At 37.4% G+C, this 25320-nt stretch overlaps 1 protein-coding gene and 1 pseudogene across 4 annotated transcripts in view; one reads left to right on the top strand and one right to left on the bottom strand.

Annotated features, from left to right (window-relative positions):
• LOC149818164 (ADP-ribosylation factor GTPase-activating protein AGD4-like) overlaps nt 1-23390 on the top strand; it is a 57146-nt gene extending 33756 nt beyond the window's left edge. For 2 of the 4 annotated variants that reach the window (XM_089985886.1, XM_089985889.1), the window contains 9 exons: nt 1565-1613; nt 6326-6423; nt 6603-6689; nt 6814-7095; nt 16493-16614; nt 16729-16819; nt 21216-21664; nt 22163-22310; nt 22938-23390. In XM_089985886.1, the coding sequence (XP_089842012.1) occupies nt 1565-1613; nt 6326-6423; nt 6603-6689; nt 6814-7095; nt 16493-16614; nt 16729-16819; nt 21216-21664; nt 22163-22274 (1290 nt within the window). In that variant the 3' untranslated portion in view covers nt 22275-22310; nt 22938-23390. The remainder of the gene's footprint in view (nt 1-1564; nt 1614-6325; nt 6424-6602; nt 6690-6813; nt 7096-16492; nt 16615-16728; nt 16820-21215; nt 21665-22162; nt 22311-22937) is intronic. The other 2 variants (XM_089985888.1, XM_089985887.1) reach the window with 2 other exon arrangements.
• LOC149818165 (peptidyl-prolyl cis-trans isomerase 2-like) lies at nt 8074-8593 on the bottom strand (annotated as a pseudogene).
• Nucleotides 23391-25320: the final 1930 nt, after the last annotated feature.

Here is a 25320-nt window from a genome sequence, read left to right as displayed (position 1 = left end):
GGGGCATGAGTGGGGTGCAGGCGGTTGATTACAAGATCAGTGCATGCTAGATGCATGGTACCAGATTTCAGATGCCACAAGTTTTGTATTGAAAGTAAATAGTGAACAACACAAATTATGACTACAATATGCTACATTATTTTACTTGATGATGATGTAACAAGTAGGACCTGGAATATGCCCATAAGTGAGGTCCAGGAGTCTCCAGTTGCTGGAGGAGGTTGTATTGGATGTGCAAGGAATCAAACATGTTTTAATGCTGCTATTGTCAAAGTACAGGAAGCCTGCTTGCCACCAAAAAATCTTTCTGAAAGGAGATGATGGCATGTAGGTGCAAGCCAAAATGTTCTATTATCAACACAATGTGCTTCAAGAAAGCTATCAAATGATGCCTAGTCATAGTGTGGTCCATAGAGGATATGGAATAACAATAATCTGTTAGGAGATCAACATTAATCATTTTTTGCTTGGTCATCTTTATCATCATTATTTTTTTAACAAGAAAATAGTGTTCTTTAGGGCAACCCTTTTGAAGTTTATGGATGGTTTAACACTTGGCTGTCTACCACTATGGTTTGACATTGCAAAATTGTGGGTACAGCTCTATGTTGCAACCTTTGCTACATTTCAAGTGCTTTTAAGAGCAAGAACTATGAAACCCTAAATCAAGTGCTATATGATGCATTTTGGAGAAATTCTGAGTAATTTAATGCATTCATGGACAAATATGCCATGCATGGAAATTAGACCGTGTTCTGAAAATGGCCAGACCAAAGAACAACCTTCTAGCTCTTTGGTTTGAAACCTCCATGTGGCTAGGGAAGTTAAACAGAAGCTCAGTTGCAAAAGTAGGATGTTTAGGATGCTAATGCCATGTGAGATCATTGTGTCTGATCAAAGCCTCAACGGTTAGGTATTGCAAGTGGATGTCAGAATGGAATAGTGCAGCTGGAGAATGTTGCAAACTGGTGCCAGTATTGGACAAGAAAAGACTATGAAATGCCAAGGGGTCTTTTGGCAATGAATCAGTCAAAATGCCTTATATGTTGATCCATGCCATTCTAAAAAGTGCTCCTAGCTTACATGATTGGTGAAATCTAAAGTATCATAATTGTATTAGAAGTTCACAAATAAAGTTTAATGGTGTGGATGTTGCATATAAATACACATTTAGGCTGGTAGAAGGCTGTTCAATGTTTTTTTGGGTTCTTTATGTCATGTTTCAGGAATTTTTTATAAAAGGCAGGCACTCAGTGTTTGGATGCTTTATTATTCCCTGTTTTCTCTTAAGCAAGGTTTATGGTGGATAATTTTAGTTATTACCTTACTATACTGATTCTTAGAAGTTTGCAAATAAAGTTTAGCAGTGTGGATGTTGCATATATATACACAGTTAGGCTGATAGAGGGTTCATCAGAATTTCTAATTCTTTAGGTCGTGTTCAGTCACTTGGTATAAAAGGCAGGCACTTTATGTTTGGATGCTTTATTGTTCTATGTTTTTTCGTTAAACAAAGTCTCTGCTGGATAATTTTGAGTCATTACTTTCATTTTTATTTTTTCAGGGACATCTATCTCAACAATCAACTGGTACATTTGACAGTAGCATGTTTGGTAGATTCGAATCCTCTCGCTCCAAGGCATTGAAATGAAACAAGATGTGCACAATCACAATGCCTACAAAGGGCTACACAAGTGCACAATATGGTTTCTAATGGGCCGATTACATTCTCATAAAAGAGAGACAAAAGCACAAACTTCACAAGAACACAATGTAAAAATAAATGATTTTATAATCACAGCAAATATGCTTGGAAAAGCATACATACAATGCATTAAGGAGCTCTGAGTATAGAGCTTTACATAGAAGAAATAAAGGAGGAAAAGGGAGGCCATCCAGCTAGCTGTTGGACTGCCTCCAACGGTCATATTTATGACCATTTGGAGCAGCCCAATAGCTAGTTGGACTATCCCAACAGTCAAGTTGACTTTAGTCAACAAAAAACTGAAAATAAAAAGACTGAAAAATAAAAGATAAAAGGACTATACGGTCCTTGTTGGATTGTATTTATTACATGATATAAATGACCAAATTCCCCCTTATATATATGCATTGTATTTTAACATTCTCCCTCAAACTTATGGTGAGATCACCGAAAGTTTGTTAAGACGAAAAAAAATCGTGGTAGAGGAAAAGCTTTGGTGAAGTCCGCAATCTAAAATTCAGACTGAACATATGGCAAAGTAATCATTCCCTTCAAGTATTCTTCTCAAACATAGTGACAATCCATGTTAATATACTTTGTTCGTTCATGAAATGTGTGATTACTGGCTATATATGACACTTTTGTTATTACATCATAACTTTGAGGGTTCTGAAACATCAACACGTATATATCAAAATAAGGATCTCATTAATACGACCTCGGTTGTTGTTGTAATCATCTCCCTATATTCTGCTTTGGTGAAAGATTTTATGTTGTTTTTTGCATCTCCGAGAAATGAGGGAATCACCTACAAACACAAAAACCTGTAGTTAAGTGTCAGTTATTGGGATCTCTTCTCCAATCAGAATCAATATAAACAGTAAGATTTAAAGATGATAAAGAGGATAAGAATAACCCTTTAGATATAGTCTTCTTGATGTATCAAACTATTTTTAACACGACACTCATGTGCACTGACGTAGGCGCATGCTGAAACTGACTTGCAGTATGTATTGCATGTGCAATATCTGGTTTAGTAATAGACAAGTACATTAGTGATCCAATAAGACGCCTATAAGGAGTTGAATCATCTAATAAAACTTCATTTTTAGCTCTCATTTTAGCATTAATCAATTCAGGAGTGTTAATATATTATGTTTGTGATTCCTAAACGCACAACGATATCAACTGCAAACTTTATTTGAGACAAAATGTATCCTCTTGGCGAATATGCTACTTCAATACCTAAAAAGTCTAAAAAACCAAGGTTAGTCATATCAAAATATTTCTTAAGCATAATTTTAATTTCCTCAATTTTCTTCTGATCATTTTCAGTAATCTTATAAAAAGAGCAGTGTCAGTATAACATAGTTCTACGGAACCGATCGTACCATGTTTTAGGGGCTTGTTTAAGCTCATACGAAGCCTTCTGAAGACGAAGAACCATACCGTTTTCAATAATCAGACCAGGGGGATGATCCATGCAACTTTTTTTATTTAAATTTTCATTTAAGAAAGCATTTTTAACATCTGTCTGATAAATAGGCCAATTTCTAATATATGTCATTGCAATTAAAGTCCTAACTGTGGTCGTACGAGTTATTGGAGCAAATGTTTCTTCATAATCTATATAATTTTTCTGAGAATACCCTTTTACAACTAACATTGCTTTGCATCTTTATAGGGAATCATCACACTTTGTTTTGATCTTAAATACCCATCTACATCCTATTGTCTTCTTTTCCTTAGGAAGATGTTGAACTTCCCAAGTATGGGTCTTATGTAATGCATCAAATTCTATTTTCATTGCTTCTACCCATTCTTTTATGTATTTGGTTTCTTTATAGTTAGATGACTCATGATGTGAGTGAATCGCTAAAAGACATGCCCTACAGTTTGGGGAAAAAGATTCATATGAGATTAAACCTACTTGGGAGCTGTAGGTATTCATTCTGATCTTCTAACACTAGGTTCCTCTATATTTAGTGGTTGACTATATTTTTCAAAGCACATGGATGCTTCCCATTATCACATATAAAGTACTATATAAGGTTATAAGTCGATTCTCTTTCTTCACTTTGTTCATTATTTGGCTCAATATTATCACTAACTTCATTATCATCATTTTCATTGTTGGACTTAGGGAATCAGTTGAACTACAAAGTATACTCAGATTCTTCCTTAGGTTTTTCAAGATCAAATATATATTTTTTTCAAGAAGTGTTGCATTTCTAGATATCTAAAGTTTAGCATTTTTTGAATCATCGATAGTCTTTTTGGTTCTCGGCATATCCAAGAAAAACACATTTAATAGCTTTAGGAGAGAGTTTGTTGTATTTTTCAAGTATTTGCATCTAAAAAACCCTTAATCTTTTCAAATTGGAGATTTATTTTCTACAATTTGAGAAGACATTTTATTGATCAAATAAACAACGGTGAGAGCGGCTTTGGCCCAAAACTTCTTTGAAACTTCCTTTGATGTAAGTAAAGTCTTAGTAGTTTCAATTATATGATGATGTTTTCTTTCGAAAATTTCATTTTGTTGAGGGGTCTTAGGACAAGATTTTTTATTTAAAATATATTAGGTTTTTAGATTAGATTGAAATTCATTTGAAAGAATCTCCCCTGAGTCAGAGCTGAAAATTTTAATATTTGTTTTAAATTAATTTTTAACAAGATTATGAACATTTTTAAAATATGAAAAAAAATTGGATTTGAACCTAAGTTGATCCAAGTATGTTTACTAAGATCATCTATGTATGTAATATAGTATGAACAACCACCGTTTGACATGACAGGAGCGAGACCCATACATCCGAATACACCAATTCAAAATTTTTATTAGTCAAACAAGTTCTAAATTTAGAAGGCAACATTTACATTTTTCCATGTATACAATCTTCACGTACAAATTCCTTTTCGTTACAATTTTTTTCAAAAAGCAGAACGAGGGATAGTTTGGATATACTTGGATGTCCTAATCGTTTACACCAAAGATCCAAATCAATTTCTTGGATATGATTAAAAAATAGTCTTTAGGTAGACATAAAAAGTCCATATAGTGAAGGTCTCCTTTTCTTTTCTATGGCCTTGCCCGATCAACTTCCCTAACTAGGATTCCCTGACTGGAGATCCTGCATCCAACAAGCCATGAGAATAATACTTTGCACCCATAATCGAAAACAAGTTTAAATCAAGTTTTGGAATAACCATAACATTTGGAACAAAGAACTTGTTTGAATCACTTATACTTTTATTAAGATTTTTTATACTTTTAACTTTTAAAGAAGTACTATCAGAGTTTGACACATGAAAAATACGAATTAGTGCAATCGGATAGTAAAGACTCATTATGTGTCATATAAAAAGAGGTCGTCGAATCCAAAATCTAAAAAAACTTACAAGAAAAGAGGAAAAAACCGCGACACCGAATGTAGGAGTGACTTTTAGTATTTATGAAACGACATCTGCATCACGAGAGCATTTCAAGTCTAGTGGAGACTCCATTGTAATTTTTTCTCAAAGTGAGGAGGTTTATAGGTTTTGACATAGTTTTCAGGTCTTGATACGGCAAAAACCTCATCACTAGACTTGTGCATTTCAAGTCTAGTTTCTTCTTGACATATTTGAGCAAGGGCCTCACTTATAGGAGTAGAAGTTTTGTGAAGTAAAATGGTCTGAACTTGCTCAAATTCCAGTATAACACCGTATAGGAAAGAGAAAAAATTCATGAACCATAAGAGTATTTGAGTATTGTTTGCCTTTCAATCCTTCATTTTTTCTTGATATTCTTGCAAAACTTTCTCTTTTTCTTCTTCGGAAAAAACTTTGATTTGATCTCCTTTTCTTGTTAGCTTTAGTTGGGGTTCATTAGTGGTTTTACTAACAAAACTCCAAAGGTTTTTCCCTTTATATAATTTTTTCATGGTGGTAGCCCACATCAAGTAGTTGCTTTCGATGAGCTTGTAGTTGATGACGAAGGTGGATTCTTTTTCATCCATGCTAACAATCACGGTGAAGGGATTGGCTTGAATTTGAAGAGCGAGGCTTGAAGATGACCACCACCTCAAAGAGACCACACTTAAGATGATTTTTAACACTATACCATGAAATGAAACAAGATGTGCACAATCACAATGCCAACAAAGGGCTACACAAGTGTACAAACACAATATGGTCTTTAATGGACCGATTACAATCTCATAAAAGATATGCAAAAGCATAAACTTCACAAGAACACAATATAAAAATAAATGACTTTATAATCACAGCAAATATGCTTGGAAAAACATACATACAATGCATTAATGAGCTCTATTTTTAGAGCTTTACATAGAGGAAATAAAGGAGGAAAGGGGATGCAAAGGGAGACAGTCCAGCTAGCTGTTGGACTCTACCAACAGTCAAGTTGACTTTAGTCAATAAAAAACTAAAAGACTGAAAAATAAAAGATAAAAGGACTATACAGTCCCTGTTGGACTGTATTTATTATGACATAAAATGACCAAAATACCCATGATATATATATATATATATATATATATATATATATATATATATATATATATATTGTATTTTAAAAAGCATCTCCAACTGATGAGAACCTTGGCTGTCATGCAGTGGATCTTCGCACTTCAACCATAAAGATAGATGCAGAGCAGACAGATTTACGATTTTGCTTCAGATTAATTTCTCCATTAAAAACATATACTTTGCAGGTATTCAAATTTCTTATTTGCATATATAGTTTTTCTTATCTTTTATAAAATTAGTCTCCAGTCATCCTTTTAGTGTACTTAGACATTAGCTCTATGGTGCCTTACATGGAAAATCAAGTCAAGAAAGTTGGTGAACCAATGGCATGGACTGATGTACAAATGGATGTTGTGGTTTGCAGGCGGAAAATGCAGCAGAGAGAATGGATTGGGTTGATAAGATCACTGGAGTTATAGCATCTCTTCTAAATGCTCCATTACCAGTGGAGGTTGGCTCCTAAACAACTCTTTCTCCATCTTTATTTGAATAGGTTCTTATTATATGAAACTTCATTAGTTTTTTTGTGTGTATATAACTGCCTACTAACAGAAGTTCAGATGAATTACTAGCAGCATGGTCCTGGAAAGCTGGGTATGAAGACTAACAGCTCTGTTGATATGCATGGTTCTGATTCTTCAATGCTAGACAGTCACCTTCACAGTGCAGGCTCAGAGGATGGCATCACACTTCAAGATCACAATGGGGTAGCCAAGATTCTTAGAAAAAATCCTGGAAATAATGTGTGTGCAGAGTGCAGCACTCCTGAACCAGATTGGGCATCATTGAATCTTGGGGTTCTTCTGTGCATTGAATGTTCTGGTGTTCACCGGAATCTTGGGGTTCATATTTCAAAGGTATGATTCATTTCCAATTTCTTCACTTTGTTTAGCATTTTCTCCTTTCACGCTAGACATCTTTGTCTGACTGATAGTTTATAGTTAACACAAAAAAGGGGAAAACTTTTTGAGCACGTGTAAATTCTCTCTCTCTCTCTCTCCATGCACAAATACGCATGTGCATTTGCACACACACAGACACATGTATATCATATGCATCAAGATTGGTCAGAGAATTATTTCTGTAAATCTCAGGAAATTAATGAAAATATAAGAATTGGTGCAGAAGGGAAAGCAATAGTTCTTAGTACTTCTGCAAAAATGTTAATATAAGGTAGAACAGTTTTAAAATATAAAAAGACCAGGCATATAGAAAATAAGATTTTTTTTTTCAGAATATCGTTAGAATGTTACAATAATATCACTAGATACTTTGAATAAGATTGTGATATCTTTACAATGCTGTTATTTTAAAATTCTGTTGGCATCACCTTCACAGTGCAGGCTCAGAGGATGAAATGTTTCCTGGCCACCTGTGAAGTTCAATATGAAAATGACTGGCTTTTGTTAAATCAAGAAGTGTGAGCATTTAACACTAACTGTTCTCAATATTTGAAGAACCTTTTCAAAAGGTAAAACTAAAAGTGGTCCTATGCACTCTAAGTACATGAAACCTGATATTGTATAATTGAGCATTATCTATGTTACAGGGATTCGGCTAGCAGTGTGCCGCACCCGCGTCGACGCGACTCGACGCGGGTGCGGCATCCGGTGCGTTGACCGCACCTAGGGTCATTTCGGTCCATTTTTTGGATTTAAAAAAAACAAAAAATTTTGCCCTATGAAATGGGCTGCAGACCCCTAAAAGAGGAAACCATAAACCCTAAGAACGACAGGAAAAAGAAAAAAGATAGCGACAATGGAAAAGAAAAAGGAAGGAAAGAGAACTAGGGTTAATCTAGAGATCTGATCGATCGAACGAGCGAGGGATCCACCTCAAAGCTGGCCGCAGTCGGCGACGACGACGGGCTTGGAGGTTCCGGCCGGAGGAGGACCCGACCTTCTCGATGGCGCGGACGACCTCCATTCCCTCGACGATCTGACCGAACACGACATGTTTTCCGTCGAGCCACTCTGTCTTCGTGGTGCAGATGAAGAACTACGATCCGTTGGTGCCGGGGCCGGCGTTGGCCATGGAGAGGATGCCCGGGCCGGTGTGCTTCTTGATGAAGTTCTCATCAGCGAACTTCGTGCCGTAGATTGACTCACCGCCGGTGCCGTTTTCGGCGGTGAAGTCACCGCCCTTGCACATGAAGTTGGGGATCACGCGGTGGAAGGTGGATCCCTTGTAGTGGAGGGGCTTATCAGAGCGGCCAATGCCCTTCTTGCTGGTGCAGAGCGCGCGGAAGTTCTCGACCGTCCGCGGGGTCACGTCGGTGAAGAGCTCCATCATGATCCGGCCGGCGGGGGCTCCGTCGATGCTCATGTCGAAGAACACGCGGGGGTTTCCGGCCATCTTTGTTGAGACGTGTTTCAGCTTTCCGGCGACGCTGCGATCTCATGGATACGGCTCAGACGGAACCACACCATGGTTTATGTAGGGGTGTGCTGGTGTTATTATGTTGCTTTTGTTCATTCTTGGCTGCCGATTTTGTCCACGTGGCATAATCTGGAATTGCTTAGGGTTTTCGTACCTAGGGTTTTGGGTAACCCTGGTCAGTGCCTTAGCGGGTTGGCTTAACTAGGGTTTTAGAGTTGACCTGAGTACGACACTCTTAAACACTGGTTAGGTTCGTGGGAAGAAGGAATATTCGATAAAAGCGATAAAGATTCCTTACCAAGTTACTTTTTCTCCTTTGTTTTTACATCAATTAAAAACTTTTTTTTAATTGCATTTTTATAATTTCGATTTTTCCCTTTCATCTCTCCTTATACACAAAGGATGTGGTTTCCTCTTCCCATGATAAGTCTTTTTTTTCTTCTAAAAACCAATCTCTTTACTACCAAAGAAGGGATTCTCTTTAATAATTGTTCACGTTAGTGCATCAGACGGCAATGTTCAACTAATCGGTGGTAAGGAGTTTTTTTATTTTATTTATAACCCCAAGAAACGACACTCGGCATGAAGACCTGATTGCACTGGCTCAACCTGTCATACTTACGGTCATGGTGTCCTGTTGGCAGCATAAAACTTTGAGGCTAGGACCCCCTTATATATATTTACATTTTTGCCCCTGCTGCACTCCCCGCACCCAAGGTTTTTGAAAGTGCCGCACCCCCGCAACCGCACCCGCACCCATGTGACATAGAGCATTATCCTTTTTTTTCCTGAAATGATTGGTGTAAACTCTGAGAAAGAAAGAAGATGCGGAGGATGAAGGCGGAGAAGTTGCAGCAAAGTCCAAAACCCTTAAAGGGCTTAGGGTGTGTGGTACCCTTGGATATTGGATCTCTCCTCAGATATGAGATCCAAGTGTTAGAACTTGAGTTTGCACCAAACCTGATCTTCAACAGAGAAAAGGGAGAGAAGAAAAAGGTAGAAGAAGAAGAATATGCAGAGTCGTTGGGGCTGCACAGGTTCACAATTTTTCTTAATATTTTTGTGACCTGATCTAATAAATTTATGTATTTGGTTACAAGGTGATTCAGTTATGGACATATGATTGTCCTATAACAAAATACAATATTACAGTCGTGCCCTAGTAAGCACGTCAATACGCAATCCCAGTTTGGGTCTGGATCAGACCCAAACTGGTCCAGCACTACACGACACTTAATACCCTCCTCAAGTTGTGCATGGTCTTGAACCATGGACAACTTGTTCTTCAAGAACCAAAATCTGTTTTTCGTCAAACCCTTTGTAAATAAATCTACCACCTGGTCTTTCGTAGGAATGAAATGAGGCTCAATCTCTTTGTCTTCAATCTTCTGTCGAATGAAATACTAATCTATCTCAATATGTTTTGTCTTAGTGTGGAAAATAAGATTAAAAGATATTTTAATGGCACTTTGATTATCACACAATAAGATAGATTTCGAGATTTGTTCCTCCAATTCATTCAACAAATGTCTTGTCCAAGTAGCTTTAGCAGTTGCAGCAGTCATTGATCGATATTTAGCCTCAGTACTTGATCTAGCTACTACCTTTTGTTTTCTACTACTCCAGGATACTGGGTTTTCCCCAAGAAAGATGCAATATTCGGAAATCGACCTCCTTTTATCAAGATCTTCTGCCCAGTCCGCATCACTGTAGACCGTGACATCATGCATGCCTCCTCTTTTCCAACTTTTCTTATATACCAACCCATCTCCAACGGTACCTTTTAAATACCTCAACACTCACTTGACTGCATCCATGTGCCCTGTTCGCGGCTCTTGCATGAATTGCGACACTTGATTGACAAAATAAACAATGTCAGGGCGAGTAAAGGTAAGATATTGAAACATACCGACTACACTTCGATATCTTGTAGGATCTGGGTACAAATCTCCATCTTGTGAACTGAGCTTTTGATGTAAGACACTCGGTGTAGACAAAGGCTTGCAATCTTGCATACCAATTTTCTTAAATAAATCTAGTGTGTATTTATGTTGTGTCAATGTCAGGTAACCATCCTTCCTGTGTACCTCGACGCCAAGGAAATAACGCAAATCTCCCAAATCTTTCATCTTAAACCTTTGACTTAATAGTCTTTTTGTTTCTTCAATGTGATTCATCGAGTTCTCTGTAACAATAATATCATCAACGTATATTAACAACATGGTGGTTATGCCCTTACCCTTGAATATAAACAATGAGTGGTCTAAGAGAGATCTACAAAACCCATGTTTCTGTATTTCGAAGGAGAAACTTTCAAACTACGAGCGTGAGGCTTGCTTCAAACCATATATGGCTCTTTTTAGTCTGCATACATGTGTGCTTGGGTCTGCCTCAGCATATCCTGGAGGTTGTTCCATGTAAACTTCTTCCTTAAGTCTCCATGAAGAAATGCATTTTTGACATCTAACTGACTTAATGTCCATTCATGTTTGACAGCTAAAGACAACATAATTTTTATGGTCCCCATTTTGACCACGGGACTAAAAGTCTCATCATATTCCTGTGTAAACCCCTTGGCAACAAGCCTTGCTTTGTATCGTTCTATAGTACCATCGGGTTTGTACTTAATTTTATAAACCCACTTGGAATCAACAACATTTTTGTTATGAGGTCTGGCAACAATTTTCCATGTTTGACATTCATGAAGCGCTTCCACTTCTTCATTCATGGCCTCAATCCATTTGTTTGATTTCACAGCATGATGAAACCCTACGGGTTCATCATGCTTATCAACCTGAGACAGAAAGAGTTGAAGATCCGTAGAAAAATTATTGTAACTGACCCACCTGTCAATAGAATGTCTGATTCTATTCGAACTCCTCAGGTTTCCAACAGGCACATAAGTATCTAATCCAATTTGAGGAACAGGAGGAGCACCTTTTTCTCTTCGCACATACACATACCCTTTAAATTTGTCAATAGGACGAGATTGTGGGTTTGCTCCTTCTTCAGCGTATGAAGCTCCACCGACCTGATCACCGGATTGAGGTAAGCATACTTGGCCTGAATCAATGTCATTTTGGTCAGCCGAATGTGTTTCTTAAGTACACTGAGGTGAGCAATCCCCATAAGCACCTGCAAATAATTCTGCACTCATCCACGGATGATAACCCTCTTCTCTGGGGATCCTTTGACAGGTATTAAACGATACATCTTCAAGATTATTCTCATCAAACACAACATTCCTGGAAATCTTAACACGCTTAGTGATAGGGTCATAACACCGATAACCTTTATAATCATCGGCATATCCTACGAATCTACACTTGGAAGCCTTTGGTTGGAATTTATTCCTGAGAGAATCATCAATATGAACATAGCAAATACATCCAAACACACGCATAACATCATAATCAGGTTGAATGCCGAAAAAAGAAAATAATGGTGAACTATTTTGCAAAAATGTCATAGGCAGACGATTTATAATATAGACTGTTGAATGGAATGCTTCTGTCCACAGACTAATGGGAAGATTACTATCATGCATCATGCTCATGGCCGTTTTAACAATATGCCTATGCTTTCTCTCAGCAATCCCATTTTGTTGTGGCGTATGTGGACAAGACACTACGCTTTATTCCATTACTCTGGAGAAATCAGTAAAATCCTTCGATGTATACTCACCACCTCCATCACAATGAAAATGCATAATATTGGTAGAGAAATAGTTTCGAATAAAGGCGTGAAAGTTGCGAAGTATGAAAAAAGTTTCAGACTTATGCTTCATAAAGAATATTCAAGTATAACGAGAATAGTTGTCAATAAAGATGGGATAATATCTGCTGCCAGAAGAAGAACATATAGGCGCAGGACTCCAAACATGTGAATAAACAATTTCAAAGGATCTTGAAGCTCTTTTATTTATACAATCAAAAGGAAGTACATGACTCTTACGTATCTAATAACTGGAGCACTTTTTATTACTGTCCTCAAGAGTTAAACATGATTTAGGAATTAATTTGCTTGATACAAGTTTCTCAAGAAAAGAATAACTGCAATGACCAAGACGATCATGCCAAAGACTTGGCTTATTACATTTAGAAAGACTAAAAACAGATTCAGGACCTGGCTTAGATAACTCAGACTGAAAGGACTTAGACTTCAATAAGGGCTTCAAGACAGAACTGGTACGCGCAAATGAATTTTCCTTGAAGATGTACATATTTTCTTTTCGCTCCCCTTCAGCGAATGTCTCCCTCATTTGAAGATCCTTGACATACACAGAAGAGGGAGTGAATTCAACATAAGAATGTGTATCATCAACAAGTTTGCACACACAAATAATGTTCTTTTTTATGTTAGGAGCATGAATAACATTTGACAAATTGAGAGATGATTTTGACAAAGGAATGATTGCATCACCAATGTGAGAAATGTGATGGTGAGATCCATCTCCAGTAACAATACTATTTTTATCAAAGTAAGGAACCGAGCTCGAGAGCTTACCGACATCCCCGTAACATGGGTCGCTGCTCTTGAATCAACATACCATAATCCTTGATCATTCTGTTTCAAGTGCAACCCGGACAATGCTGCCAACAAAAGTTGTTTCACCTCCCCCATCAGACTTGGTAACCTTATCTTCCTTCTTGCTCTCAGTGTTTTGCAATTTGCCTTTATTTTGAGGATTAAACCAGCAATTTGCCTTAATATGCCATTTTTTATTATACAGGTAACATGTTGGGACAACTCTTTGATTTTGGTTCTTCGCATTGGAGTTGAACGGTATATTGGGTATGGGAAGCAAACCTGGACCTGCAAATCTACCACAACCTCTTCCTCCTCTGAAGCTATTTCCTCCACGACCACGACCGAAGGAGAACCCAATAGCTAAAATATCTTGGGAATCAGATTGAGCACCAGAATCTTCAGCAATGCCTTTCAACGACATTTCGTATTGTAGAAGTTTTGCTCAGAGGTCCTCAAATGTGGGAAGCATGGGCAAGCACAACAATGATGTTACCAATACATGATAATCTGGGCCCAAACCATTCAATGTCTGTTGCACTTTATCCTTGTCCAGCACTTCGCATCCAATAATGACTAGTTGATCTGTAATAGTCTTCATCTTATTCAAATAATCCATGATAGATAGACCGCCTTTCTTGAGAAGCTGGAATTCACGCTTGAGAAACAAAACTCTTGCTTTAGATATCTAAGAGTATGCCTGTGTCAACCTGTTCCACAATTCCATCGTTGTGCAGTCGTCGGGGATAGCAACTTGTACTTCTTGAGACATGGTAGATGTGATGTAGGCAATTAATGCCTGATTTTTTCTCATCCAAGAGACATAATCCGAGTTGCGAACAAGCTTGGTAGATGCAACCCCTTGTGCGTCTGTTTCCTCCTTTGCAATGAACTCTGGTGGTGCTGAAATTGATCCATCCAGATGACCAAAGAGATCTTGGCTCCTGATAAAAGGAACTAGATTTGTCTCTTCCAAGTTAGGAAATCAGAATTATTTAATTTTTCAGAAACAAGTTGGCTAAGGAAGTTTGATGACAAATCAGACTGGGTTGAAGAAGAATCCATGATTATGAGACACGTGAATATAAGGTAGAAAATACTTTTAGAGGAGATCAATGGAATGACTAATCAAACTTCAAGATAATGTGACTGTTTAAGTTCAGTCTAGAAGAGAACTGATTATAACAAAATTCGGATCTGCTGCTTCTTTTTTTTTTTTTTACAGATATCAGATCACGTAAATATTCAAGATATCAATTCGATATTCATGAATCAAGCTACCTGATCATGCCGTGTTTGATTAGCATTAATAGGCTATTTTTTTTTTGCCGTGTTCAATTAGCATGAATCAAGATCACGATGAATCGTGTTTTCAGATTAATCAGCGATTAGTTTTGAAATGAGGGAATAGGACAACATATTCTAAGAAAAGGACATCACAAGTTTTGTTTGGAACATAGTATCGATTCAAGAAGATGGGTCACGATGAGGATTTAAAAGGAAAACAGAATTCACGAGTTTCAAGATGGGTCACGATTAGGGTTTCAAAATGAAAATGCAATAGATAGCAGGCCTTTAAAGGGAAAACACGTGTTTCAGATGAAAACACTAAAGCAGTTTTAAGAAGGGATGGGGACGAGAAAAAGAGATCATCCTTTTTGGAAGAAAACACGATAGCATAGATTGCGGAAGAGAGGAAAAATAAAAAACAGAGAGAAGAATATCTTCCTGACCGAAATCAGATATTCTCTATGGTCATACCTTTTGGAAGCAATACCGAGCCCTAGATCCAACCTTGCTTTGATACCATGTTAGAACTTGAGTTTGCACCAAACCCGATCTTCGACGGAGGAAAGAGAGAGAAGAAAAAAGTAGAAGAAGAATAATACGCAGAGTCGTTGGGGATGCACAGATTCACGATTTTTCGTAATGTTTTCGTGACCTGATTATTGATATTTATGTATTAGGTTACAAGGTAATTCAGTTCTGGACATGATTGTCCTACAACAAAATACAATATTACAGCCGTGCCCCAGTAAGCATGTCAATACGCAATTCCAGTTTGGGTCTAGATCAGACCCAAACTGGTCCAGCACTACACGACACTTAATACCAAGGACCTCAAGTCTGACCCTCCTCAGATCTGAGGCCCATGGTTTTCAAACACATCCTTGGGGTTGGACGTCCCACTATGATTATTGATATTTATTAATCCACCTGCAGATTAGATGAGTTCCCCTGATTAGTTATGTAACTGCAGGGGACTGATATGTGCAATGCACAAATATCTGTTCAAACAATGCCACACACATCCTTCCTGACAGGACCACATCTCATGTCATGGTCCATGGCCTTGATGGTTCCATGCTCAATAGGATCCAGCCCAACATTCCAACAATTGGTTATTCTTGGTTGCCACTGTTGTCATGATCATCATCATTAGCTAGTGGTACTGCAGTATAGTATAATGGCAGGGATCAAAATGTTTTGGTCTTCACTTTCATTGTCCTGACCATGCTTGACATAATGTGCTTGTAATAAAACACAATAAATGTGTGTACAATATAAGTGCAACACAGTAATAAGGATGTGTACAAAGACAAGGCCACTAAGGCTGAACACAAAAGGTCTAAGGGCTAAAACAAGAGCACATAGGCATAAACAAGCACAGCTACTAGAGGGGCTAGAAGGCATAAAAAATATAATTTTTATTAAAGAGAAATGCTTAGGAAAAGCACACACAAAATATGGGAGAGACCCCATATATATATATATATATATATATATATATATATATATATATATATATATATATATATATATATATATATATAGAGAGAGAGAGAGAGAGAGAGAGAGAGAGAGAGAGAGAGAGAGAGAAGGCTAGACTCAACTAGCCGTTATCCCAATGGCTAGAAATCCAAAGACCAAAATGCCCCTAGAGGGCATTACCTATTACATAAAATAAAAAATAAAGAAAAGTAAAAAATACATATAATGATATAAATCATAAAATACAACCTATGAACATACAAGGAAACAAAAAATAAGTAAATAAATACATTTAACAGTGCTATGTGTTTCATCCAGAAATGCCAGATATTTGAGCTAACAATTTTTGGTGTCAGATGTTATTTGAGTCTTGCTTGTGGGAACCTAGATCTCATAGAGAACACACTTGTTGGGCTGTCATTTATGTCATTTTATCTTGAATTCGTTATTGTTTTAAGTACATATTGTTTTTACTACAAATGCATGGACAGGTCTTTGCCTTCTCCACCTTGATGATTATAATCTTTTGCATTTATTGTGCATGTCACATTATCTAGCGTCCCATGTCTATTGCAGGTCAGATCTCTAACACTGGATGTGAAAGTTTGGGAACCCGTTGTCATTGATTTGTTCCATCACCTGGGTAACACATTTTGTAACTCTGTGTGGGAGGATCTTCTTCAGATTGATGATGAGAGGTATGTCCAACCAAGCTAAGATGTGATAAATGTCAAAGATAGACGTACCTTTTCCACTGAGACATCATGTCATGTTTTGTAACACATCCATTTTAATGGAATGGCTTCTTGCAGGAAAGATGAATCAGACATAAATCTGCCACTTGTCAGCAAACCTGATCCCAAGGACCCTTTCCTCAGTAAGGAGAAGTATATCCAATCCAAGGTACATATACAATTTTTTCTTTAGGTTAACTCACAGGAGGCTACTTGAGCATTTATAGTAGTGGGTAAAGATGAAAAGAAGAATTCCTAATAATGGCTTTGTAATTCTTACATAATCTGAGCTATTAAAGCATTTCACAAAATATAAGAAATTCACATACAGATATATAGTCTCTGATGAGGCAGTGAAGAGAAATATAAAAAATAAGATTCTTTTACAAATTTTTTTTTGAGATAGGTCATTAAAAAATGAAAATTATGGTATTTTCTGGGGAAAATTCCATTTAGGTGCCAACCTTTTGCTCTTAATTCCAAATATGTGTTATATATATATATATATATATATATATATATATATATATATGTTAATGTAAACTGAAATACCCCTCATTTCACACATGTAATAGGTATCAGCCTTGTAGAGGCTGTTTTATCTTTCTTTTTTTAGCTTTTTATACTTAATTGTAATATAGCTGTTGGGGCAGCCCAACTAGTCGTTGGGCTGCTCCCAACGGTCATAAATATGACCGTTCGTGGCTAGCCCAATGGCTAGTTAGGCTCCCCCTATTCTCTCCCCTTTGTATTATAAATAAGGGTTTCCCCCTTTGTATTTGTCAATGCTTTCTTAAGCATTTGTTAATCCAATTCTATATTTTTTACCTTTTGTGTTGGCTTTTTGTGGATATTATGTGCATATGTTGTGCTATTGAGTTTATTCTCGTTTTGTGATTGTATTATCCCTTGGTGGATTAGTGTTTGTGCACTTCTTCTCTATTCTTGTTGAACCTTATTAGGTTCTTTATTGTATTTTCCAAGGTTGTAAGTATCGTAACTCGTATCGGTCTGGTCCAAAATAAGATATGTTTCATATTGTATCTTATCTTATTGTATCATAAAAATCATAAATTTTTAAAAACATACAAAATTTTAAAAAAAATCAGAAAAACAGCAAAAAATTTAAAAAATCACAACACACAAAGCAATGATGAAATGCACAAAATGCAACCATAAAATCATATATGAAACATTTATATCTCTAATCTCTATGATTTGCATAAGACATCATCAAACTGTTAGAAATGGTATCCCACCTTCAACACAAGAGAAAGAGAAGCACAGAGGGAGAGATATATCGATGGCTGCAGAAAACCCACTTAATTTGGGTTTGCTGTATTCTCTATTAGATATACACACGTACACTTTTATTAGGGTACAAAAACACCCTTTACACAAAGTATGGAATTTACAACATGCCATTAATGAGCATGTGTTTAAATACAACTAAAACAGATTGGGTTTGGATCCTGAGATCCAGACCCAGTCGTGATAATCTTTTCACCCTCTCTTAAGTTGTACATGGTTTTGAACCATGAACAACTTGCCTTTTAACATCCAAAATCTGTCCTTGATAAGTCCTTTTTGTAAACAAGTCAGCAACTTGATCAACAGTTCGAACGTATTCTGGTTCAATTTCCTTCTTTTCGACCTTCTGTCTTACAAAATGCTGATCAATTTTAATATGTTTGGCACGACTGTGGTAGATGGGATTGAATGACATGTTGATAATACTTTAATTGTCACACAAGAGAATGCTTTTAGAAATCAATTCTCCTACTTCTGCCAATAGGTGTCTGATCCATGTCACTTCGGCTGTAGCAGTTGCCATTGATCTGTATTCAGTTTCTGTGCTCGACCTGGCAATGGCCTTTTGTTTTCTACTGCTCTAGGAGACAAGATTTAGGTCAATGAAAACACAATATCCTGAGACTGATCTACGCTCATCTGGATCTCCTGCCCAATCTACATCTGTGTAAGTAAGAAGTTCATGCATGTGATGGTCATACATATTCTTTCTGTACATAAGACCATCGCCAATAGTTCTTTTCAAATATCGAAGAATGCGTTTAACAGCTTCCATATGTCCAATATGTGGTTCATGCATGAACTGAGATACCTGATTGACCGAATAGACAATGTCAGGTCGAGTGAAGGTAAGATACTGAAACATTTCGACTACCCTACGGTATCCTGTAGGGTCCTCGTACAAATCTCCATCTTGGGAACTTAGTTTTTGATGAAGTACACTGGGTGTGCTTAGAGGCTTGCAATCTGTCATACCTGCCTTGCTAAGAACATCAACAGTATACTTATGTTGAATAAGTGTCATACCTTCAGGAGTCCTATCAACTTCTACTCCAAGAAAGTATCGCAGTTTACCAAGATCTTTCATCTTAAATCTATGGTTCAAAAGCTCTTTGACCTGTTCAATATGTTCATTAGAGTTACCGGTAATGATAATGCCATCAACATATATCAATAACAGGGTAACTATATCTTTGCATTTGAATATGAAAAGGGAATGGTCAAGAAGAGACCGACTAAAACCATATTTTTCTACTTCAAGAGAGAAACTATCAAACCAAGATCGAGATGCCTGTTTCAGACCATATATAACTCTCTTTAATTTGCACACATATTCTTTGGAGTTTCCTTCAGCATACCCAGTGGGTTTCTCCATATATACTTCTTCCTTCAGAGTTCCATGGAGAAAAACATTTTTTACTTCCAGTTGACTAAGAGTCCATTGGTGCTCAATAGCCAATGACAATATAATGCGGATGATACCCATTTTCACGACTGGACTGAAGGTCTCATCATAGTCTTGTTCTGGCTCCTGTGTGAAGCCTTTGACAACTAGTTGAGCCTTGTATCGCTCGATAGTACCATCCGGCTTATACTTTATCTTATACACCCACTTTGAACCAACCACATTTCGATTGTGTGGTCTGGGAACTGTATCCCAAGTGCCACACTCATGAAGAGACTCCATTTCTTCGTTCATAGATTCAATCCATCTTTTAGAATTTACTGCTTGATAAAACGTGGTGGGTTGATCTTCTTTGCCCAAGGCGGTTAAGAAAAGTTGAAAATCCATTGTGAAGTTCAGAGAATGGGATTGCTGAACGGAAGTAGAAGGTGAACACAATCTTCAAGGGACCTGTTGGTCTGATACCATGTTAGAAATGATATCCCACCTTCAACACGAGAAAGAGAAGCACAGAGGGAGAGAGATATCGATGGCTGCAGAAAACCCACTCAATTTGGGTTTGTTGTATTCTCTATTAGATATACACACATACACTTTTATTAGGGTACAAAAACACCCTTTACACAAAGTATGGAATTTACAAGATGCCATTAATGAGCATGTATTTAAATACAACTAAAACAGATTGGGTTTGGATCCTGAAATCCAAACCCAGTCGTGATAATCTTTTTACAAACATCAACTATCTCATAAGAACTATGCAAAATATTAAATATCTTGCAATTAAGAAGATGCCACAAGACTCATACTTTTATATTACATAAACAAAAATACTATGATTTTTAATTGGTTTTACTCATTACTTGAGTGCCCCATTTCCATGCCGGATCATCCGATGTCATCTTTGTTGGAGGAGTGTAGAGCCTAATTTTTACCTTAATATAAATCTCTAATTTTCGCGGATCCAACTTTGTGATAAGTTGGCGGGGGTTGTAGAGAGTCAGCGCCCTCTGAGGCAGATTTTTTTTGAAGAGCAGCTTTGTAATTTTACTCATATTAAAGATTTTTTATCTTAACCCATTTTCTTGAGTGAAAAAATGGTGAAAATGCATTTTTTTTACCTTAACCCAAAAAAGTCTCACGGCTCCTAGGGTGTGTGGGAAGCTCTCCAGTATATGAATGAGGGTTTCAACTTCCTCTTCAAGTTGCTTTGTTTCATGTTTAGATCTTGGATCAAGAAAAAGTGATAGGTGAATTCATAGTGGCCCTTCTTAGTGGTATCTTAAGTGCTTCTAGTTTAACATAAAGGGAACACTGTAGCAAAAAATCGGGAAGTGTTAAAAAACCTTGAAAAGAAAATTATCACTCATCTATTTGCAAAATTGACTTTCATAGTGGATAAGCAGCAAACTTTCTTAATGGATTGAGCCAAGATGGCTCGTATCCTTTAGGGGGTGGCCAGAAAAACTCTCAATGGAGCTTTAAAATCTTAGAGAAAACAGGTAAAGGAAATTTGTGATGGTGGGGGCTGGACTTTTGTTTATACTGTTTTTGAGGGTTTATTTTGTGTATATTTTCTTTTTTTTTACTCAGAAAGAGATCTGGAGTTTGCTGGAACTGTAAATATTGGGTGGGACCCTCAAATCTATTGTAGGAAACTGGTCTTTGGTGGTCTCCAGATCATTTTTGTGGTGCAGCATTTACTTCTGTGCTAAATTGCAAAAAGTTGCTAATGAACCTACACCTTTTCTTTTGGCTGTTTATCTTCATTCTACTTAGACCTGTTAAGTGTTTATTATTTAAAGTTTCAATGCCGAAGACCAAGTAATAAAGAATGCCTCTTTTACAGTACGTGGAGAAACTTCTGATAAAAAAGGACGACTTTGAAATGGGTTCACCTGCGCTTCTCATTTGGGATGCTGTTGAGGCTAATAACATACAAAAATTATACCGCCTCCTGGTTGCTTCGGAAGCAAGTCCCAATACTATCTATGATCAGGCTTATGAATATGACCCTTTTCACCCAGTGGATACCTCAGATTTAGATGACCTCAATGGTGAGAAAAAAAAGTGTGATCCAGCACTTTGCCCAAGACTGGCCAACTTGAATGGAGCACAAAATTGCTGGCAAGGTTGCTCCTTGATGCATTTGGCTTGTCATGGGAGTGAACTTGCAACAGCAGAACTGCTTCTACAATTTGGTGCAAATATAAATGCTCGTGATTTTCATGGAAGAACTCCTCTTCACCACTGCATTTCTATCAGAAATCATCAGTTTGCAAAGTATCTAATGAGAAGGTAAGAAAACTTTGATTGACTATCCTTGTTGACAGTTCCATTATTGTCTGCTTTTTGTGCAAACAAGATACAATTCAGGCTTTGAAATAAAATTTACCAATACCAAGCTTTTTGACAAAGTTCTTCACGGAAGTAAAATATGCTTCTTTAAATTGGCAAAAAAAAATCTGTGCAAAATCAAAGAAAATGCTGTGGACTTTGACGCCACCTAATTAATGCTATTTTGACTTGGTTTTTTTGAGCTTTGAGGATTCTTTGGGAATTTGCCAAAGAATACTTGCTAGCTTAATGTGGTGATGGTTGCTGAAAATAGCTGAAATTTTTTGTATGCCTTGTCACTACCAAGATTTATTCTCCAGAAGTTGCATCTTTTGCTAGTTCCGGAATTTCAGGCATGGCACCAACCATGCAACCTTCTATGAATCAGTATAATGATTATAAAATTTATTTTCTAGTTCATACTGATTATCATACATCTTTTTGTTGTGTATTATGCAGAGGGGCGCGCCCATCAATTAAAGATGCTGGGGGCCAATCTGCACTAGAAAGGACGATGGAGCTTGGAGCAATCACTGATGAAGAGCTTTTCATTCTTCTCACAAATGACTGAAAATGTTTTTACGTTTGCATTCAAAATGTCTTCATTGTAAGTATAGGTCCAGATCTTCATGCCTGATTACTTTTGTTGGAAATGTAAAAAGTACAGTCCTATACAGTAACTGAAATCTCATGAAGATGTCTTGTGTACATTACCACTATAAATTCACTGCAAGTTTACAAAATGTAACATGCCAACTCCTGAAAGCTAACTGTAAACGCTATTGTTTCATAAGTTGGCACATGCATGCGTAAATGTGACATGGTGTAGGAGGGACTTCAGTGCTTTTAGGAATGGTATCCGATACATTCCTATACAGCTCTGCTTTTGATTCAAGGAATTCGGTTCTTGTTTTCTTGGATCAAACTAATCTCCTATAGTATGATTCAGAATTTTGTCATTATGGGTGAGAGATAAATGGAAGAACTGGGATTGGGCTTGAAGAGGGAACCATGCATTGAGCTTCCAATTCCTCCTCTGATTTCTTGTTGTTAGAGCTTGCATGGATGACCTCTCGTCATCCATGTAAATAGATACTCTATATTCAGTTTCTTATTAAAAAATAACAATGTCAAATGCTTTGCTTTTCAACATGTAGTTTAGATGGCTGTTATGATTTAGTGTTTGCTTTTTTGTTTTGTTTTTCTTTGACAATTTTAGTGATCTTTGTTGCAGACAGGTGGTAACACAGGAAGATCTGAGCACCATGCTCTTGGTTTTTGCCACCATATCACAGGAACATCATTCAAGGAGAAGTAAACTGCTGATATTTACACAAGGCTGTGGAGGCATGCCAAGTTTCTGTTTGTAGGAGACTGCAAATTCCATGCTGACGGCAACGGATGACGGCTGATTAAACCATTCCCTTCATCAAGTGCTTGTTCTTGTCATTGGAGAAAGAAAAGACTGGTCGCAGGTTTTAGTCCTGCATTTGTCTGCTAAAGAAAAGGGGCAGATGAATGGCCATATTTAACTAAGGGCACATTTGGCGCCCGGTATTGTGGATGAACTTCTGTAGAAGTGAGGTTTGGGGATAACAGTTTAAAAGTTCATATGCAGGATACAATTGTTTGGAAACTGGATCTTGAAATGACTTTTAAACATTAATAGTGTGTTTGGCCTTCTAAAGCATTATTTTTGCAGTAAAGGATAAACTTACCTTGGCCATCTAAAATGGCCACAATTTTGGGTTGGGTATAGGTTAAACCCATTCAGTCCAACCTGAACCCAACTTGAGGTGGGTCGGATCGGGCTAACTTGAATCCAACTCGAGGTGGGTGTGGTCATGATCTTGGAAGGGTTTAAAATTGTGGCCACAATTTTGGGTTGGGTATAGGTTAAACCCATTCTCTTTGTGCTTAGAAGAGTTTACAATTTAGCAAAAGTTCATCTGCAGGATAAAGAAGTTTAAAAACTATATCTTGATAGGATTTTTAAACATTAATACTGTGTTTGGCTCATTAGTTAAGAAGGCCTTCTAAATCATTGTTTTTGTAGTAAAGAATCAACTTACCCTTAGGCCTTCTAAAATGGGCACAATTTTGGGTTGAGTATAGGTTAAACCCATCCAGCCCAACCTGAACCCAACTTGAGGTGGGTCGGGTCGGGCCAACCTGAACCCAACTGGAGGTAGGTATTCTTGGAGGGGTTTATCTCTTTGTGCTCTACTATCATGCTATAAGAGTTTACAATTCAGTATAAGCCATCCTGTTATAGAAATCTCTGGCGATCTTTTCAGCTTTACAAGATGGTCCTCGGGTTGAAGAAAGTTTAATTATACAGTTATGATCCTCCATGACAAAATGAGAAAAAGAAAAAGAAAATGAGAAAAGCAAGGATTCTCAGCAACTATGAAACATAATTCAATAATAAAGAGTTTTCCTTCTTTTTTTTAAGGTTGGTGATCGACATGTTAATGGTGGACTTAATTTTTTTTTTTAATTTTATAGCAGTTCATAATAAGATATGATATTAGAAGTGATCAATTAATACAAATGCAATCCTACAAGTTCAAATGCTGCAAGATGGGTATGGAAAAAATTCACATAAGGTTCTACCTCTAGATCGAGAATTTTTTTGTTACAGCTAGAGCATGTTACATTGCCCATGAATCAATTGATAAAAGCTAACATGCTAAACTTTGCAATGGAAAGAGAAAATTCAGATCAATAAAAGCAAGTCTCCAGTCTAAATGTCATTAGCATATTATTCCCACCTTTAGCAGGAAAGAGAAACCAACCTTGAAAAGTCCCTACAACCACATACATGAATTCAGTTAATGCATCCCAACCTTGAAAAACTAATATTCAAGATAAGCAGTTGTTTTGGTTAAGCAGAAAAGAGAAATCCTTAACTAAGAGAAACCAACCTTGAAAAGCTGCTATTCAAGATAAAGGAAGCATCTCAACAGCCACGAAATCAACTTTGCCACCTACCAATGATGATGTTCTTGAGCAATCTAATGTTGTCTATCAATCACAACCACCTAAATATCAACCTTTTCAACTCTTCCCTGAAGTGTCTAATGTTGAACATAACGGATCTAGGTTCAACTCATTTGGGTGACCCGGTTTAACATCATTAGTGGGCCACATTAGTGGATCACATAATGGGGAGATAGTGGGTGCATTCTCCATTATATAAGGGGGTTGGCTGCTATGAAGATGATGAGAGTTTTGTTGTAAACCTACCCAAATTCCACTTGCAGATTACGTTGTCGTGTTGTTTTGCCGTGATGTTGGCGACCATCTGGGCTGATTCATCTATGTCGGCGAGCGTCTGCAAAAATGCGACATCCGGAGCATAAAAAAACCCTTCTTTCTGCCCTAATCTCTTCGGTCGTGGGGCTGTGTTGGGGCGGCTGGTCTCACCGGAGATCCGGGAGGCCGGATGCTGGTCTCTGTCATCGGCGGTTTGTCGCGGACTATCGCCGGGGGAAGTTTTTGCCGAGTTGTCGATGTCTATCCGGTGACATGTGGATCCAAGGTGAAAAAAAACCCTTCTCTGCTCCTTCAGCCGTTGGGCTACCAATGGAGTGGCTGTCGCCAGTGCTTATGCA

The sequence above is a fragment of the Nuphar pumila genome, chromosome 13, assembly GCF_984573655.1.
Source record: "Nuphar pumila chromosome 13, dmNupPumi1.hap1.1, whole genome shotgun sequence".
Taxonomy (NCBI): Eukaryota; Viridiplantae; Streptophyta; class Magnoliopsida; order Nymphaeales; family Nymphaeaceae; genus Nuphar; species Nuphar pumila.
This window is presented reverse-complemented; position numbering and strand designations above follow the sequence as displayed.